Source organism: Sparus aurata, chromosome 2, assembly GCF_900880675.1.
Source record: "Sparus aurata chromosome 2, fSpaAur1.1, whole genome shotgun sequence".
NCBI classification, from domain to species: Eukaryota; Metazoa; Chordata; class Actinopteri; order Spariformes; family Sparidae; genus Sparus; species Sparus aurata.
In genome coordinates, this window is record NC_044188.1 from 6,242,443 (window position 1) to 6,260,255 (window position 17,813).

General features: G+C 39.8%; 1 protein-coding gene across 15 annotated transcripts in view; it reads right to left on the bottom strand.

The window, feature by feature from the left end:
- Window positions 1-17,813, bottom strand: part of tenm4 (teneurin transmembrane protein 4) — a 157,060-nt gene that overhangs the window by 94,673 nt on the left and 44,574 nt on the right. For 13 of the 15 annotated variants that reach the window (XM_030396579.1, XM_030396680.1, XM_030396665.1 and 10 more), the window contains exon 4: window positions 4,246-4,464. The exons of the other annotated variants lie outside the window; for them this stretch is intronic. In XM_030396579.1, coding sequence (XP_030252439.1) covers window positions 4,246-4,464 — 219 coding nt within the window. The remainder of the gene's footprint in view (window positions 1-4,245; window positions 4,465-17,813) is intronic. 15 annotated transcript variants of the gene reach the window in all.

A 17,813-nucleotide genomic window follows, 5' to 3' on the forward strand; every position in this document is an offset into this window, starting at 1 on the left:
TATCTTAATGTTGAGCAATGTGAGCCCTAGCAAAAGTCAATTTCAAAAATAAATAACACACATTGCATAATGGGACGGGAGAAAAATCTATCAATAAAACAAAACAATTAAAAGAAAACGTTTGCTTTTAACTGAGGTTCACCACAATGTGCAGCCTAATCCACTGGGACTGCTCCTGGCATATGTTTCTCTCTCCCTTTTTGAGATCAAATGGATTTCCTGTCATTCTCTGAGCTGCCTTAGAAAGAACAAGACGAGTGGTTATGTATGCTCTGTTCTGTATGTCACTCTGCTGCATATCCATCAAGAGGTTGAAGATTTTGTTAGAGGGCACAGATGGTCTGCAATTATCATGGAATGAAAGTAATGCATCTCAATTTATGTCAATGAAAAGAAGATATGTAGGTATGCGAAATGCATTATCCATGGTCTCTGTGCGCTGACGAACAGCAAGTCGAATGGAACTGGACAAATTGTCTGTTCGCCCCCACTTCATTGATAACTCAACATCAACGTCAAGAGAAGCCAATTCCTTTTGATATGTCAACTCAAAAACTGGAATCTCACATGTTCAGAAAAACAGGGGCATGGCATGCAAGTGCCATGTGCTACTCATTAAATTATTATTTAGCCTCAGATAGTTTTCATTCCTCATGGTGTCTATGGATGAATTACTTTCTTGGGATGACCTCTTTTAACCACATTTCCCCCCCTCATCCTTGTAGACACAGGGGGATGATTAAGCAGCTTAAATGAAGACTTATTTGAATTCACACACAACCACGTCCCCGAGCCTTCTACGCGGCTCAGCATTCCTGCTTGGTCAGCTGTGAGGTGGTGGTGCGCTGCCCCTTTCACCAGGGAGTCCGCCTGCACTGAAGCCAACACTGGCCGACCCCATGCTGTTTTGCATTAAGAGATGCTAATGCTGGGAGGTTGCAGTGTCTCAGATCTTGCAGCTCAGCGTGGCAGCGGGCTCCCACTGGCAGTCTCCCCAGGAAGAAGCCCCTCAGAGAAAGCCGAGGGCCGCGGTGAAACACATGCTTCACAAAAGGACTGCAGGCTTCAGCGAGCAGCCTCGTCAGCCTTAGAGAAACCCTGGCTCAGTGTTCGTCCAAATGAAAACAGGATCCCGAAAAAAATAAAATAAAAATAAACACTGCAGCCTTGGAGGCTACTAATGTGAATAACGATATGATGCTGAGAGCGTTTACTTGTTCAAAATCCAGCAGAACATTTTAAGTCCTGCATGTGGGCTCAAATATGACCTTGAGCAAATGTAATCTGAAGTGATAAAAAGCCACCTGTTTTCCGGTGCAAGAGATACACCGCGAGCCAATTATTGTAAGCATACATAGTTTTTTTTTCTGTGGTTGTTTACTGACAGAAAAGAAGTAAATATTCCTGCACCATGTCAACTCTAAATTTGAATATTTCTTCAATAACTGACCTGTACGTCAAAGAGATCCGATTTGATATTCCAGTCATTTTTACCACGGTGGCTTTTAAATAACCTTTTTGCTCATGTAATTCCCACTGAAAACCTGAGATGCATACTTAATTCCAGATTACACTTGGCGACACTTTTCCTCTCCAGAATTCCACCCTAATTCCAACCAAATGAAACCGCAAACATTAGAATTCCTGTCACATACATTTGATTAGATATTTTAGGAAATTAGCCTCCGATGCTTTGATCATATGGAATATGCAGTTGTGTGTCCAAAACTCTGTTCTGTATGCTACTCTCTATATAACCTGTCTGGCTCACTCTTGTTTTGTCACCTTGAGAAGATGAGGTGTATGTAGCTGAAGGGAACAGTGTCACTAGACATTGAACAAGTTTTTATGAAGCAATTTCATTCCACAAAATGGTGAAACCAGACTGGAATGATAGAGTTATTCAGTTACATATCGTATTTACCACCGAAGCTTAAGGGGCTGGAAATATTTCATATAGAGAGCCATCAGATCTTTTCACAAGATGTAACTTAATCAGGATTAGCATTGCAAATTGTCAGTTTTTTTTCTGAGGGCGACTGTCTTATAAACAACTTTTCATTCAAATCAAGCAGCAGCTACAAAGAACAGCCATTGTGTTGCTCGCTGTAGTGAAATGTTCGGATACATTTTAGCCAAAAGTGCAAGATTCTAATGAACAAAGTCGGTAAGCTTGTAAAGTAATTGGATGTGACGCTATGGAGCAAGCTTACATGACTCACTAGGTGGTTTAAGTGAACAAACAGTGGAGGCTCGTGTCTGCACACTCTCTGATTGTAATTGGCTCATTACTGTCGAAGATGTTCTGTTTTTAAATGTAGAAAGTCAAAGAAGTATTTCAAAGAAAGGCCTATTTTGCATGATGAACTACTTATTTATATGTTGCCACGACAACGTGAAAGGTCCTCAAAATGGACAAGAGCATGAATAGTTCTGATTTTATATTACCGAGTTGCAAAAGTTTGAAAAGGTTTTGCACCACAAGAAAAACACAGAAACACGCTGTTCTTTGCAAATTGAAAGTAATCAGACAAAGTCTGTGGATCACTATGGTGGAAACTAGAGCTGCAGATATTCCTCCTCCGTCCTCTCCTACCCCTCACTGACAGCCCGAGGCTAACCTAAATGCTGTACCTATGCAAATCAGTGTCATTGTTATGAGACAAATCTGTCGCGGTAAAGGCCATTTCCCCCCACCCATGTCCCCTTAAGCACTCATGTCACTGCTGGGTGACCAGCGTGTTGCTACTGTGGAATTAGGGGGGGAGATTTGCGGCAGGATTAATAACTCATTCTCTCGGCTTTCTGAGCAGGCAGCTGGAGCACTTTGGAGTTTGATGTAATTCAACCCTTTGGGTAGTTAACTTGGAAGCTCGATCAATTATTTAGACCATTTTATTTTGTTTTGTGTTTGCCATGCCAGTGGGATAAGCAAGTAGCAGCTGTAGTTGAAAGGCATCAACATTCACATACCAAAAAAAACACTATTCAGCATGCAAATTGATGGCTTATGGGAGATATGCAGCACAAACTGCTGAGTTTGAATGACGTTTTGTGTTTTCACGCTGGGGGGATCATGAACGAGAATATGAAACGTGCCATACTTCAAAGCTGGATATTTTGTGACCACAATAATACATCTGGTTTCCTAAAGTTACCTTCCATACACATCCATACAATTTTTTATGCCACACTGCCATGGACAGTATATTGAATTAAGGAGCGTCAAGGCCTTCCAAGCCAGTAATGAATCCATTCCAGTGCATGGATCTATAGCGGTCATACATCAAACCAAAATACAAATACAAATATTAAATCAACTCAACAAAACAATTTCAGCCCACAGATAAATCTAAACCATGTTGTCTGCCACACATAATTCATTAGTGCCCACAGTGACATACCAAATTAAATCTTCACTGGATTGTGAGGGAGTTAACAACTGATGCCGTGTGAAACACACGTTGACTGCTTCTTAGTAAATCTACTGTACATGTTTTACAGTCACTGAATTTTTTTTTTTATCAACTGCCAACACCATGTTTGCAGTTTGAGCGCAAATGTCATTCTGTCAGTCCGAATGAGAGTGCAGTCAACAGCAGGAGACACTGAGTGTTTGAAGAGGAACGAGGAGCTGACATTTATTAATGAGAAACCACACTGGGAATTTTTCGAACCTAAGCTAAGTCAAGAAGCACCATTTGATTTGTTATCAAAATACCAAACTAGAGTAGGTCTTTCGTGGGGCTAACACTGTTTTTCTGGTATAACTTGAAAGCAGTCAGTCCTTGCATTGATATAGGATGATACAGCAGGGATTAAACGGCACCTGGCAGGAAGTTATTCTTTATTTTCATGCTTTATATCCTCTCTGAGGTGCGGAGGATGCATGCAGACTGTTCTTTCTGAAAATTCTATAGAGGCATTGTAGATGGTTACTCCCACCAGCACACATTGAAACTGAGAAAAAAAACATTTCTGTGACAAATATCTTGTACTGAACCAAAATTGTCCATCTCTTTGAGTGAGACTCTGAACTTTGCAGACCTTGCTTCACAGACTTCTGTGCATTTCCTGAGGCTACATATCGACTCAAAGTTGCAACTCTCTCTCATGTTGCTGAGGAAAAAAAAAAAAGGGACATATTCTTGCCCATAGCCATCTGCATGACCTATAACACAACATATCCATGAGCAGGGGAAGGCTAACCTCAAGAAAGCAGCAGTAGTTTGAAAACCAACTCACCATCAGCAGTTGCAGTGGCAGGAGCATACAGGTTCCCTGAGCCAGTTTTAACTAAGAATGAATTGGGGCCAAACTCATCCTCAGAGTCAGAGTCCTGGGCTGGCTGAGCCGCACAGTTACCTAGCAACCCTCCCTGGCTCTGATTGGCTGCAATGGAAGGGGGAGGGTATGGGAGCTGCTCAACGGGGGAGGAGGAGGCGGATGAACAATGCGGAGGACCTGTGGACCACAAACAGAGACAACACATGGGGGGGTAATGAAACGCACCCAAACACGAGCAACATCACATAGGAGCAGATCCCACACACACACACACACACACACGGACACACATGCATAAGCAAGACTTAACTCTGACACTTCAAAAACAAACAGGGACACATCTGCCTTTGTCTCTGCCACCTCACTCCAGCTGGGAAGAACAATACAAACAACTGAAATGACTTTGAGATGCAACCGAAAAGGCAAATACCTAGCACGGCTTTAGAGAAACAAAAACAACAAACGTTCTTTTTGGGATGTTAAATGCAAAAGAGGGAAACATTTCTAGGTTTCAAAGCTCATATCTTTGAATAGAATTGAAACACAGAGCTGATCAGTTAGGGGATGAGCCTAACCTGTCTCAGAACTTCCGTCCCTCACAAACGAACATCCATTTAACACACAGTCATTATCTGTGCTCATGGCAAATTTATGCCAGTTTTAGAAGAGAAACTTTCACAGCGCGGAATGAGCAAACAGCAAGGCCCTGATTAAATATTCCGGATCTATATCTCCACATATACAGTACTGACCTCATTAAACTGATCAGATACCAGATTCAACCAACCCACATTAAATACAAAAGTCTGTTTTGTTACACAGATGAAAAATGTATAACTTCACAGACCTCCTAAGACAAAATAAGCACTATTTTCACAAACCTTAAACAACTGTTGGTGTATATTACAATATGTTTAGCCTATAGCACGATTGATGATATATTATTAACAATAATTAGTAATGTGGATATAACAACTAAGTGGGTAGAGGCAAGTATTAGAACACAAAGAACAGTCTGGTAGGTCCAGAAAATGATCACTTATTCATTAAAACTGCCTTTAAAACCAGGAAAAGACAAAAGTTATCAAGATATCATGATGTAACGATATATATAACCTAAGACAATATATAGTGTTGTATCAGGATCAGTCTTTTTCCCAACTACACTGGATTTAAACATCAAAGCAGAGCCCGGGGGAAGAGCATTTAAAGTCTGAAACATCGACTGAAACACAACTAAAGGATCCTTCAAATTCTACCATTTTACATAGCTGCACTTCTCCAAACTACAAAAGTTGCACAAGCAGATTCAAAATGTGTGTACTGTGCAGCAGCCACATGAATAATATGCTCCCAGATAGAGCAAGGATGTTAATACCCGTCCTGTGGAAATACATATATAACCCCTGCCAGCCAAGAAATGAATCCAACCTGAACCAATCCCTCCTATTTCTTCTTCGCTCTATGTCCATCTCAGCTTTCCTACTTGTCAGTTACATAAAATACCACAGGGATTAGACCGGCCACTCACCTTAACAGCAGATAATGAACAATTTACAGTTGTGGTTATTTATAGCCCCTTGTACAATACGCAACCCTAATTCTTACATATGAACATCATAGAATTTCTTCTTTCAGGGCTTCTTGGCTCCAATCGCCACGCTGTCATGAAATGTTTAATCTCCACAGAGCTCCTATTAATGTGTGATTAACTTTGGATGCAGCTCTGCGGCACGCTGAAAATGGACTACTTAAGTAACGTGACTGCAGCGAACAAAGCCATCAGTTTGGTGCTCTCCCCGTCTTCCCATCAGTCTGTCGGTCTCGATGCTGAAATTCCTGCTGACTCTACTGTCATCCATCAGGAGAGATAAATTTCCTCTCGCTCTGTAATGATCCCTGAAGAGTATTAATATACGATTCACTGACTCGCATCTAATTAGGAAACAATTAGTGATACTAACATATCAGCCATAGCCCTGCACACGCAAATGTCCACTGCCCCTGAGAGTCACAGTTTGTGCTTTACTTATACTTCATACCACACATTTTTCATTTTTCTCCTAACCCTCTAACGCCAGCGCAGGTTAATGGGTGCAGAGGCGCAGTGGCCATGCTGTGGGTTAATGACCGAGACACTGTTGTGCTTGAATATACAGCAACGTACAAGCGGGAGAGAGAGGAGAAGAGCTTTTAAAAAGACCATCATTACAAGTCACTCGCAGAATCCCTCGGATACACCCAAGACACTACATTCAGCACGTGTCGAAATAACAACTGCCGAACAGAGCGCCACTCGCTGGGAGAGTATCTGCTGGTATTAAAGACCAGAGGCAAGAGTGAAATTCCTGATACGAGATACAAAAATGAGCCGCACCAGGGGTCAGACCGAATATTACAGCATTTTCCTCAAAGAGAGAATTAATCAATGACACAAGAAAAGATTAAAGTCCTCCGAAAATGTTCAAAGTCATAACCTAAATGAGGTCAAGGTAGCCGTGCTCAGCAGCCATTAGTCTTGTGCACAGAGGTTTTACTGTCTCACTGTGTTTAATTAATGCCGGCTTGTGCAGTTCATGCCCGTGCCACATGCACCTAGAGTCAGACGGGGCTTCTGCAGGCGAGAGGCCATAGCTTGAGATGACCAGAGAAGTTTCTCTGGCTGCCAAAGTCGATAGCCTTTGCCTTCACTCACTATGTCACAGCAGCAAAAGGGGACCTGTACTTAGGAGCCCCTGGACCATGTGCTACTGCTTAGTTCCTGACAGCTTCAGGAAGTGCCAGTTACTGTCTGGTTTGGCCTGACTGCAGCCACAGACCACCAGCGATTGCATTAAAGGTCTTAATCGACTTATAAGGAACCCAATTAAAAGAGCAGTCAAATATATTGGTTCCTGTGGTTCGCAGGTGAGCCTCACTGCTAATGATATTTTAGCATGAAATGCTGAAAACATGGTTTGCAATATACATAACTGAAGTTCTGAATCAAAGTAACTAAGAAAGCTTTAACCACTGATATAATGTTTACGATTTCACATTCATTTAGATTAATTTCAATAAGGATCTTTTCAGAAGCATTTGAAAAGTGTAATAGTTCCACAGTGCAAGTTAACAAGTACAAGTAGTTCAGGCAACAACCATCAGAGCCCAAGTTCAAAGAATGACATGTATTTTCCAGGGAAAATACAAAACAGTATGTGGTGCTGGGATGAGAGACAGAAGCTGAAACATGTGAGTGGGCGGCTATGCATCAATATTTTTTACAAACCCACAACTTACGATAACTGGGCCAGTAGGTGCTCTGTGCTGTGTTGAGAAACTTTGAAATTCCACATGAAGGTTGAAGGGCATGAACTGGCTGTTACGGAGAATGAAAGTGAGATGATTTGGTTGCAGAGCGGTCCATTCTGCATGGGCGGTTTGAAAAATGCCCAGTAAATATAATCTATAACACTGTAATTATGAAGCAGGATCTATGTTATTATTTCAAATTTTCAAGAAATTAATGCGAGTGTTTTGTTGTAGCTTACACATATATTAAAATCTTTAAAAATTAATGATATCACCAAGCTGAAGCTGTCACAAAACACCATCATTTTCTGGGAGAAAGGTTAAATCGTTGAAACAGCTGTATTTGAAAATATCGAATGTTGGCAACCTATCAGCTAATCGAAGCATGAATGCTTTCAAAATCAATATTCAAGCACATGCTCACTGCAAATTTGTATCTACAGTATGCCAGCAAATGCACAGCTGCTTAAGGCTATTGCACCTCATCCCTATAACATCAGAAAATGTACACTTTAATAATAAAATTAAAGCTTTAGAAGAAAGTCAGGGCTGTAATTAACAGTTATTTCTATTTTAGATTGATCAGGGCTGTTTCTTTTTTAATTCGTCGATTCATTATTTGGTGAAATGTCACAATAGTGAAAAATGCTCATCACAATTTCAATTTCAAATGAAACAATGAGAGGTGTTAGAATTGCTTAATTTGTCTGACTAACAGTCCGAAGCCTAAAGACACTCAATTTACAAGTAGGGAAAAACAGGGACATTACATTAGAAATGCTGAAGCTCATTAATTACATTGATAATTAACCAATTCTTTAAAATTACAAAGTCCAAAAGTATTTGTAGATTTGGCAACCTCTGTATGTTATGAAGAATTACTAATTAAAGGACTGTATAACCAAGAGGTCACCAGTCCCTATATCTGTAGACAGCAGGAGATTAACACATTTTACATTTTGAAATGTCTACTTTAAATTCCTTGGCCAATTTATTCCTGATGTTGAACTGTAAGAGCAAAATAATTCAGTGTTTAAAGTGACATTTGCCTTTGCGAATCTGTGATACTGCTTAATGCTGCAGCAGAGATACTGCAAACATTTTTATATATTTAACTATATCTTGCACCACTGACATTTTAATAATGTTGCAACTTTATTTGCACATTTAACCCTCAACCATGTTCACTGTTTTTTTTGTATCTTATATTTTTTTTATAAATATATATTTTTTTCATTGGTATATGTTTATCTGGTATTTTGTTTCTAGATTAGCTTCTATAATTTATTGTACTTACCAGAATGCACTGCCGGGCAGTTAATGCAACAACTATACAGTACTTCTTGAATCTTGTTACAGTAATGTCAGCCTGTGTATGCATGATTGTGTGCTTCTGGTTGTTTATATGTGTTGACTAATGAATGGAGGCAGGAGGAGACATCAGCACCATTGTTTAGTGTTAAGTGAACGCAGCCACTGCAGCCATTAATGGGGGGACTGTAATGCAAAATCGCGGACTGGAAACTATGGGCCTAATCACAATGATCAAGTCTGTGCATTAGGAAGAAGCAGAATCAGTCATTTCCACTGTACCAATATGTACATGAAAATGTACGTTAGAAAAAAGTGGCGTTATTTGAGAAGGCTTCTCTGGCTGAGGGAAAGAGAATTAGATCAGTTAAACAGAGAATATAATTTAGAGGGAGAACGTAATAGAGTGAACAGGAAATCGAATAAGAAGAGTCAACATCTTTCATCCGGAGAGTCCTGATCTTTAGTTCTTTCTCTCGTTGTCCCTCGAAATGTACTTAATCTTTCAGATTTTGCCTCTGACTGCAATAAATTCTGAACCTGAGCTGAGAAATTCTGCTTCATCTAGGGAAATTAAATCAAAGTTGTCATGTATCTAATACACAACATGGTAAATACGGTCTACAACTACCATAGCTAAATGTACTGCACAGCCACAACAGTGAGCAAGGTGAAGCAGATGTGTGCCTCGACGGTGACAACAGAAATAATCTGTTTGCTCAAGGACTACAGCTGCGGGCAGCATCTATAAAAAATGCAGTGTATTTGCAGATGAACAGTGAAGAAAAAAACAAACATCTCTGCGCCTGTCCCGTACCATCAACTGATGCCATGCCGCATACAAAGCATACAGGACGCAGAGGAATGACTCAGAGTCTCAGCGGGGACTGAGTGTCATCATCACACTGCATCTCATGCTGTAAAAATGCAGATTGTGTTGAATCTCCATTTTACCACTAAGCAGGAGGGTCTGCATGTAGGAGTAATGTAGTCAAGATACCAGTTTTTTTTTTATTCAATGCTAATGCTCAATTTACATGTTAATATTCTGCAATGATGCCAGGGCAAACTAAAAACAAAATCTGTAATTGACTTGGACAGTTGCGTAGTTTCATTCGTACATTGTTGTGTGAAAGGTTGGCAGTTTGTCTTTGGCAGATCAGTAAAATGTTGTGTAATTTGCTCCTCGCATCAATTTGGTCATCCGGTGTAGGCGGAGTGGGATGTTTAAAGCTTTGTCGTATTTTTCAACTGTCTGATTGTATCATTTCTACTAGGGGTGGGTAATCCCACATAAAAAAATAATAATGCTACCTGTTTAATTACAACCACGAGCCACAATCTAAATTCAGATCCTTTTTTGTCAATTTTGAGATGTCCTATAGACCACAGTCAGACCTGAAATAGCCAAAACATTTCACAATTTGCATCATTAAAGGAAATAACTTTTTAAGATAGTTCCTCATAAGAGTTGCTGCTAGCTATAGCTACATCGTTTAAATACGTCATTGTATTTCCTAGGACGCACTGGCTTGTATTCCTCGCCTGTGTTTGCCATTTTCCAGTGCAAATCCCCCAATGTCTTGCTTTTTGAAAGTGATACTCAGTGTCACTGACAAATCAGCAGCACATTGCAAATTTTGTGTCAAGATTCAACACATTTTGCGCAGTCCACAGCCCGCCTGCTCAGACCAAGTCGACAGCGCACTACACTTAACTACCAGCACACCGGTTCTGTGCCGCCTCACTTGTTGATGGAGGTGAACCTTTGATACTCTCCAAAAATCAGACCCCTTTTATGTATGTTTTGCCTGTCTGCTTCACTTTCATTATACATTCCTCAATCAAGACAACTAATTGCGCAGATTTAAATAAGAAAAAAAAAAAAATGATTATGGGAGCGATGCCAAGAAGGCACGCTAAAGATTAATGTCTGAATCTTACCAGCATCTGTCAGACACAACAGCTTTCATGTATGAAGGCCTTCCCTTTTCAGCTGATTAACTTTCTTTGGAGGCATCTGAAGGCAGCAGATATGTGATTACACGCACAAGATCCACTGGCAACCTTGATTAAATCTTGCCGCAGCAGGCTGTTGCAAAATCTCCACACAAACTTCTGTGTTCTTCTGCGTTAAACTGGTCAGATATAGTTTAGTATTCTTGACAGTTTGACGCAGTTTATGGAATAAAAAGTCCATGTGGGAGACTTTGACAATCTCAGGACTTTGTTATATATGCATGCCTATTTTTAATATTAATACCTTAAGTACTTGTGTGCAAAACACATTTCTGTACAGGGAAGTTAATCATAATGAATCATGAGCAGTGTGTACTCTGCAGTCCTATGTGAAAATGAACCATGAGTTTTCATGTTGCTTTGACTACAACACTAACTCATAATAACTAATTTATACTGTACTGTGAACATTGCTATGAAGCCCTAAGGAAGCAGAATGTTTTTACAAATAATGATCTATTAATTGAGTTGCATATGCCTACAAGGTACTTTGTCCAACAAGGTACCTTCATTGGATATTTAATAGCGTTTGAATTGCCTGATCATCATCAAGTCCCTTTTCAGCATTCCAGCTTTGTCCCTCTAATGATGTCCATTTTGCTTAGATCTCGTGGCCATGTTTACAGCAACGCTACACAAATGTTCACTAGCCGGGCTCAAGATGTCCCCGGAAATGTTGTGCCGTACAGAGGCTTTAGAGCTGCTTACCCCATGAAAGGCGGTTTGATGCCCTTTTTGATTTTTTGTTAACTGACTGGCAGAATTTCAGTTCTGCCATGACTGATTAAATGTGCCCTCTTGCCTGTTATATCACTGCTCTTGGTTTGGATTGAACTTCAAAGACTGTGGAAAGGCAGTGTTAGTACTGCCTTTGTGTCGCTGACGGCCTTAGAAATTCAACGTCTTTGTCACCAAAGGAAATAGAGCTCTGCAGTGCTGTTTTCGCAGTGTAACATGATGAAATACGTGGTGAATTTTGGCTAACAGAGCAAGATACCGGCAGAGTTGGATGACATGACTTTTCTACAGTAGTGTACTGTGAAACTAATCTGTCAAACATGAGAGATTTTGCTGTTAAATAATTTCTGATGGTCTGTTCTTTCGTGATAGCGGATTCACTGAAAACTTTTTTTCACTTCATCTTTCAGGTATTTGATTCACTACTTCTTATCTTTAAATATTTTTTCAATCAAATTTCAGAAAACTTACTTTATCACAAGACAGAAAATTGCTAACAGTTAATAATTAATTGTTGCTCTTTTCTGTACACGCAACATCTATTGCATGTCTGTCCGTCCTGGAAGAGGGATCCCTCCTCTGTGGCTCTTCCTGAGGTTTCTTCCATTGTTTTTTTTACCCTGTTAAAAGGTTTTTTTTTTCCATCAACATGTGAAGTTTTTCCTCACTCGAATCGAGGGTCTAAGGACAGAGGATGTTGTTCACTGTACAGATTGTAAAGCCCACTGAGGCAATGTGATTGTGATTTTGGGCTATATAAATAAAATTGATTTGATTTGATTTGATTTGATTTAATAGGACTGGCTAACCAACAAACACTTGACTATATTTGACTTGAAGTACAGGAAGCCTTGACTTAAATGTCTGAGACCATGTTAAAATCATTTTAGTAAGCTGATTTGTTTTGGTTGCTTGATAATGTACATCCTGTTATGCCCTGCGAGACTGTGATTTGTGCTTCATGTTCAATAATAGAGGAGCTGCATCTACCCTCCCAAAATTAATGAAAACTATTCATCCCTGTTAATGTTAATTCCATCAGGCAAAGATATTAACTGATGATCAACGGGAAGCTGTTTTAACAACTCTGCCAAAACAACTGTACAGATTGCCTGTGACACTGAGGCTGGCTGTCTCCTCGTACATTTTTACATTTACATCGAGGCAGATTTTTTACCATATGGCCATATGATCAACAAATGCAGCGCACTTCTCAATAAGGAGGTTATGAGGTTAATTCCATGTGAAGTATTCTAAACACTTGCATTTTATTCCATCTTAATAAGATGCCACTGGATTTAAAATCAGAAAGCTAAAACTACAAGTATTCACGAGGTGGCTTAAACAAAATAAACTAAATTCACTTTACATACATACTTCAACTATGTTTTGGCAAATATGAATGTGCTTGTGAGCTACTGGTGTACGAGCTCAGGTAATAATTACATTAATCAGACGTCGCCACGCGATACAAACACAGTGGCTTCATTCTGTTTTTTTCATTATTCGGATTCGCAAATTGACATAATTGTTTTCTATTGCACAGCTGGAAGCCATAACTAGCCTTTCATGAAATTAATATCTCATAGGTGATCTCATCTCGGTCCAAAAAAGCAAACAAATGAGACGGTGAGCAGCTCGAGTCACGATGCGAGTAATACTTTTCACTTCACTTCTTTCTTAGAGTAAAATCAAGTGATTAGTTGATTTTACACCATGTACCAAGGGATATTTCATATATGTACGCCTGCTGCGAGACTCCAAGAATTTCCCCAGTTGACACGGTGCGATTTCATCCATTTGTCTTGCAAATCTGTGTTTTTGCAGGATGCGGCACATTGTTCAACACCCTGCCCCAAACTACACAACGAAGAACACAAACAGACACACTTTGCAGAGGAAGTGGGAAATGAGCTTTTATGAGCCAACATTGGAAAAGGGATAAAACTTTCTCTGACGGTGCCGTTTACCTGCTAGCAATCAATATCATAATAACAGAGAGTGAGCATAATGTACGAGAAGGTTGAAAACAAATTGTAAATACCCATAAATGTTTTTTTATAGACATGACCATTACTGAGAAAATGGAAATTATATTTGTGTAATAAAAAAGCATTACCACAGATGGCACAATTCCACTTAAGGCTGAGCCGCCTGCAACATTTCTATCAGCACTTTAAACCCATCACCTAATACTTAAAAACTACTGTACCTTCTTAAAGAGATTTTAAATGCCAAATTATAAATGTGTGGTAAGAATATATCGAGAAAACAAGTAAAAAAAATAAAAAATCTCTGGCCATTAATACAGATGGTGGTTAGGGTTATGGTGGCTGCATAGCAGGTTGGACACTACAAATAGTGTAGTGATTTAGCTCAAATTAGCAGTTGTCACAATATCCAGAAACATGTTCACAGAACAGGGGCCCCAGTTAGATCAACGCTCTACCCCTCAATTCCTTTAAATTACACCAATTTAAGGATGCAAACAATCAGTGCTAATCTATCCGCCTGAATGGAGAGGGAGGGAATCTTTTAAGATTTTTAAAGAAAGCAGCAGTGGCACACAAGCCTTGGCACACAGCAGACCACTGATGCCGGTGGCTTTCAGAGTAGGCTATCACCTCGGAAGATGAAAAGGAGGCCAGAGTGGCTGAGACTCGAGATGGCGTTTCCTCTCTGGGTGACGATAAGCACATATTCCTTCCCCAGTCATTCCCTACCCACATCCCCGCCTGGCTTCTGCCACTCTCATCTATCCAGTCCACTCTACTTTGCTGTGTCGGAGAGACAGTGTGCCCTGCAATCCAGCCGAAAGACACCATCTGTTTCGACTTCTCTGAGACAAACAGATGAATGAATCAGACTGGAAATGTGAAATTGAAATCTTAAAAGAACCGAATAGAGATTTCTTCTGTGCGAGGAGAAACCTTAATAATGCCGCACTCCCACCTTCAGAGAAAAGTCCAAGAGGAGAAACTTTAAAGTGTCACCCGTACGAGACATTCACCTGAAACCTAGAATAAATGGAGAACACAATAAACAGCCCGGCTGAACCATGTAAACAATTAAAAAACGATTGTGTTTGAACAGAGTAATATCTAACTGAACCATTTGCTAGACTCTTTAGTCTTTGAAAACTAAGCCAAGATTTTTTTGTTCTTTACTTCAGTAGTCCTCTGAATCAATGTTAGTTCTGACGAGCTCTGACATTGCTAAATCCCTCCGTGCAGCCCCATTCAAGCATCCCTGGGGCTTTCTTTGTTCTAGGATAAAAAGTAAAGGTTCCAATCTCCTCACCTCTCGCTGTTAACAACATCCTGCAGGCATGAGATGGCTGTTCGGAAGGCTCTCTTGGTCAAGACGCATGTTTGTAACTGACATACTGATAGGATATCTTCTCTATCGTCACAGAAAGAGTAAAATAAACAGGCTTTTAAACACACCCACGCCCATTTGGCGAGTTGTCCGCATAGGATTCGGGACTTCAAAGACGTATACATGGTAATCTGCTTTAAATGGATGTTTCTGGGCCTCTATCATAGCTCGATCATCAACTGAGCCGACTTAAACCGTGGCTGAAAAAAACAATGCTAATAGTGGATAATTATCAGCTTTTACTCCATCTGCACTAGCTGCTCTATTCCCTCTCCCATCACACACAGAGGCTGGTGAATAAACACAATGGCATGAATAAATAATGACCCAACAATCCTCTTAAGGTCCCCGAATAGTGAGGGGGAAAAAAGACAAAAGTTTACTTTTGGTGTTTGAGAGCAAGCGGAGCCTGAAATTGTAAGCGACTCATTAGGGCTACATGTGGCTTGCCTGGGGCCTTGCTGAACAAAGATGGCACCATCCCCATCCTGTCATTCCTCAGCACACTCTAGGCCTGGCCTAATAAAATTCTAAAGTATACCCTTAAGAAACAGCTACTTTCCCAATAAAAGACAGTAAAGAGCTTAAGCACCGCCTTGAAAAAGAACATGAAAACCTTCACATCTTTCAAACTTTCTTCTGGAATCAAATTTTTATGAGACTGACTGGGAATTCTCTGAGTACTGAGGAGCCCACCTTTGCTTGATTTGCGCAGATGTGCTATGCCGTGTATAAACATCACAGTAGTATGTACGATTTCATTCTAAAGGAGCATACCTCTGTCAAAACATTACTTTTTCCTCTCATCATGCTCTCTTGATACCTTACATAAAAGCCCACTGTTTTTCATTTCAGACACTTTGTCAGTGTTAAAGAATTGATTTGTGTGTGCCTCCCAGCTCCCACTGAGTGCATGACAGTTCAAAAGGCTATCTAAAATACATGCTGCCAAGAGGCTTGTGATTCTAAGTGCTTATATAATTCATACAGTGTTAAAACTAAAGCCACTGAGAGTTTACAACGTGGCAAATAAGGTTTGTTTTTTAATAGAAGTACTTACAAGCATTTAAGGGTAATATCAGGCTGGCACCACTGGATCTAGTATCAGCATTTTGCAAGCATTTAGCTTCATCTCTTAATTCTCTTTGATGAGAAAAAAAAATAAATCCCAAGTAAGCATTCTACGCAGTGGTAGTGGCAAGAATGTAATAATAAAACATGGCATATGGAGACAGGAAACACCTTTTCTGGAGTGTAATTGCAGAGACTTTGGTCAGAACGAGGTAAGCCAATTTCAATTCCAAATTTCCACTGAGGCAATGAATAGAAATGTAGTTGCCTGGGGTATATGGAGTCCCGGCAACTGGAGGTGGGCACCGACGTGAAGACCAGAATTACTCTTTAATGGCCAAACCAGTGGTAGATCAGAATGTGAATTTTAAAAATATATTTTTCCATTAATAATAATACAAATGATTGAGTGATGTATTTTATTTCATTTTTAATTTTTTGGCCTTTACTTACCTCTGTCAATCCAAAAAATCAATTTGTGTTTTGGTTCTTCTGGACATTTGTATTACTTTTGCTGTCCTGCGCTGATCTGCTGGAGCTAAGCAGTTTGAATTGGCTGACACCTGATCCACTTCCAATATTTTTTTAATCGCTCTCTGGCTACGTGGGGTTATACATAATGCTGTCATTTTTGTAAGATGTTCTTTTTCCCAAATGCTTAAAAATGATAGCAGGCTGACTGTAAGAGACTAATTAAAGCTGGTATCTTGCCATGAGAAATACACTCTTGGACTCTTTTCTTGGATGTGAACAAGGCAGAATGGTGCATAACCACACTCATTTTTTATGCAACGTTATCTTTTTTCATATTTAAATTTAGTTGCACTCAAAGGCACCATGTAATAACTCTGTTGTACTGTCTTGTGTACACAGAGCGCACATGCAACAACCAACAATTTACACTGGACCACACTGTTAAGATAAAAGTTCACCAAATGGTTGGGGAAATGACCCTTAATCAAATCACTTTTAACAGCAGCACAGTTGTGATTATACAGCTTTGAACTAAAACATATATCATCACAGAGTCTAAGCTTGCATGTGGCTGAGAGGACCTTCCCTTTCGCTTTCTTCAATGCTTCTTCACTGTCTTCTGAGCAATATTGACATCAAAAGACGATGCAATCTATTACAAGGGTGGCAACTGAAGACAATTAAGAAAACCACAACAATTAAAGTCCGACCCAGGATCGAAGGCACCAAGCATCCAATTAGTGAAGTACACTAACAAGCTGTAGTCTGCAGCCTATTGCTAGGTGAAAAAAACAGAGAGGATTCTTTAAAACTTCCACAAAGTCAAAATTACTTCTACACTTTGGGGAAATCAGGGTCATCAGGGTCAGCGCTTAGACTTGAAAACGAATCATTTTAAATCCATTTACCAATATAAACAAGGTTCGGAAATGAGATACTCTTTTGTCCTCACTTTCCAGATTCATCTCTGCAAAAGCCTTGTAATATTGTTGCCTCGGCCAATTCCCTCTAAAGGGTCATACAACCAATATCTTTTCAGCGTTACTGTTTATCAGGCTGCTGTCTGACAGAAGTCAATTTATTTTCTATTTCCTGAATTAAGCTGTCCAACTTGACATTTTAAAAACAACCGTCATTCATTCCTAAACTCAGTGAGGAAATCATTCTGGCTGTCCTTGGATTACATTTCTTATTAGCACATAATTAAATGCTAACTGTTATACATCTGACCTGCTGTAAACCAC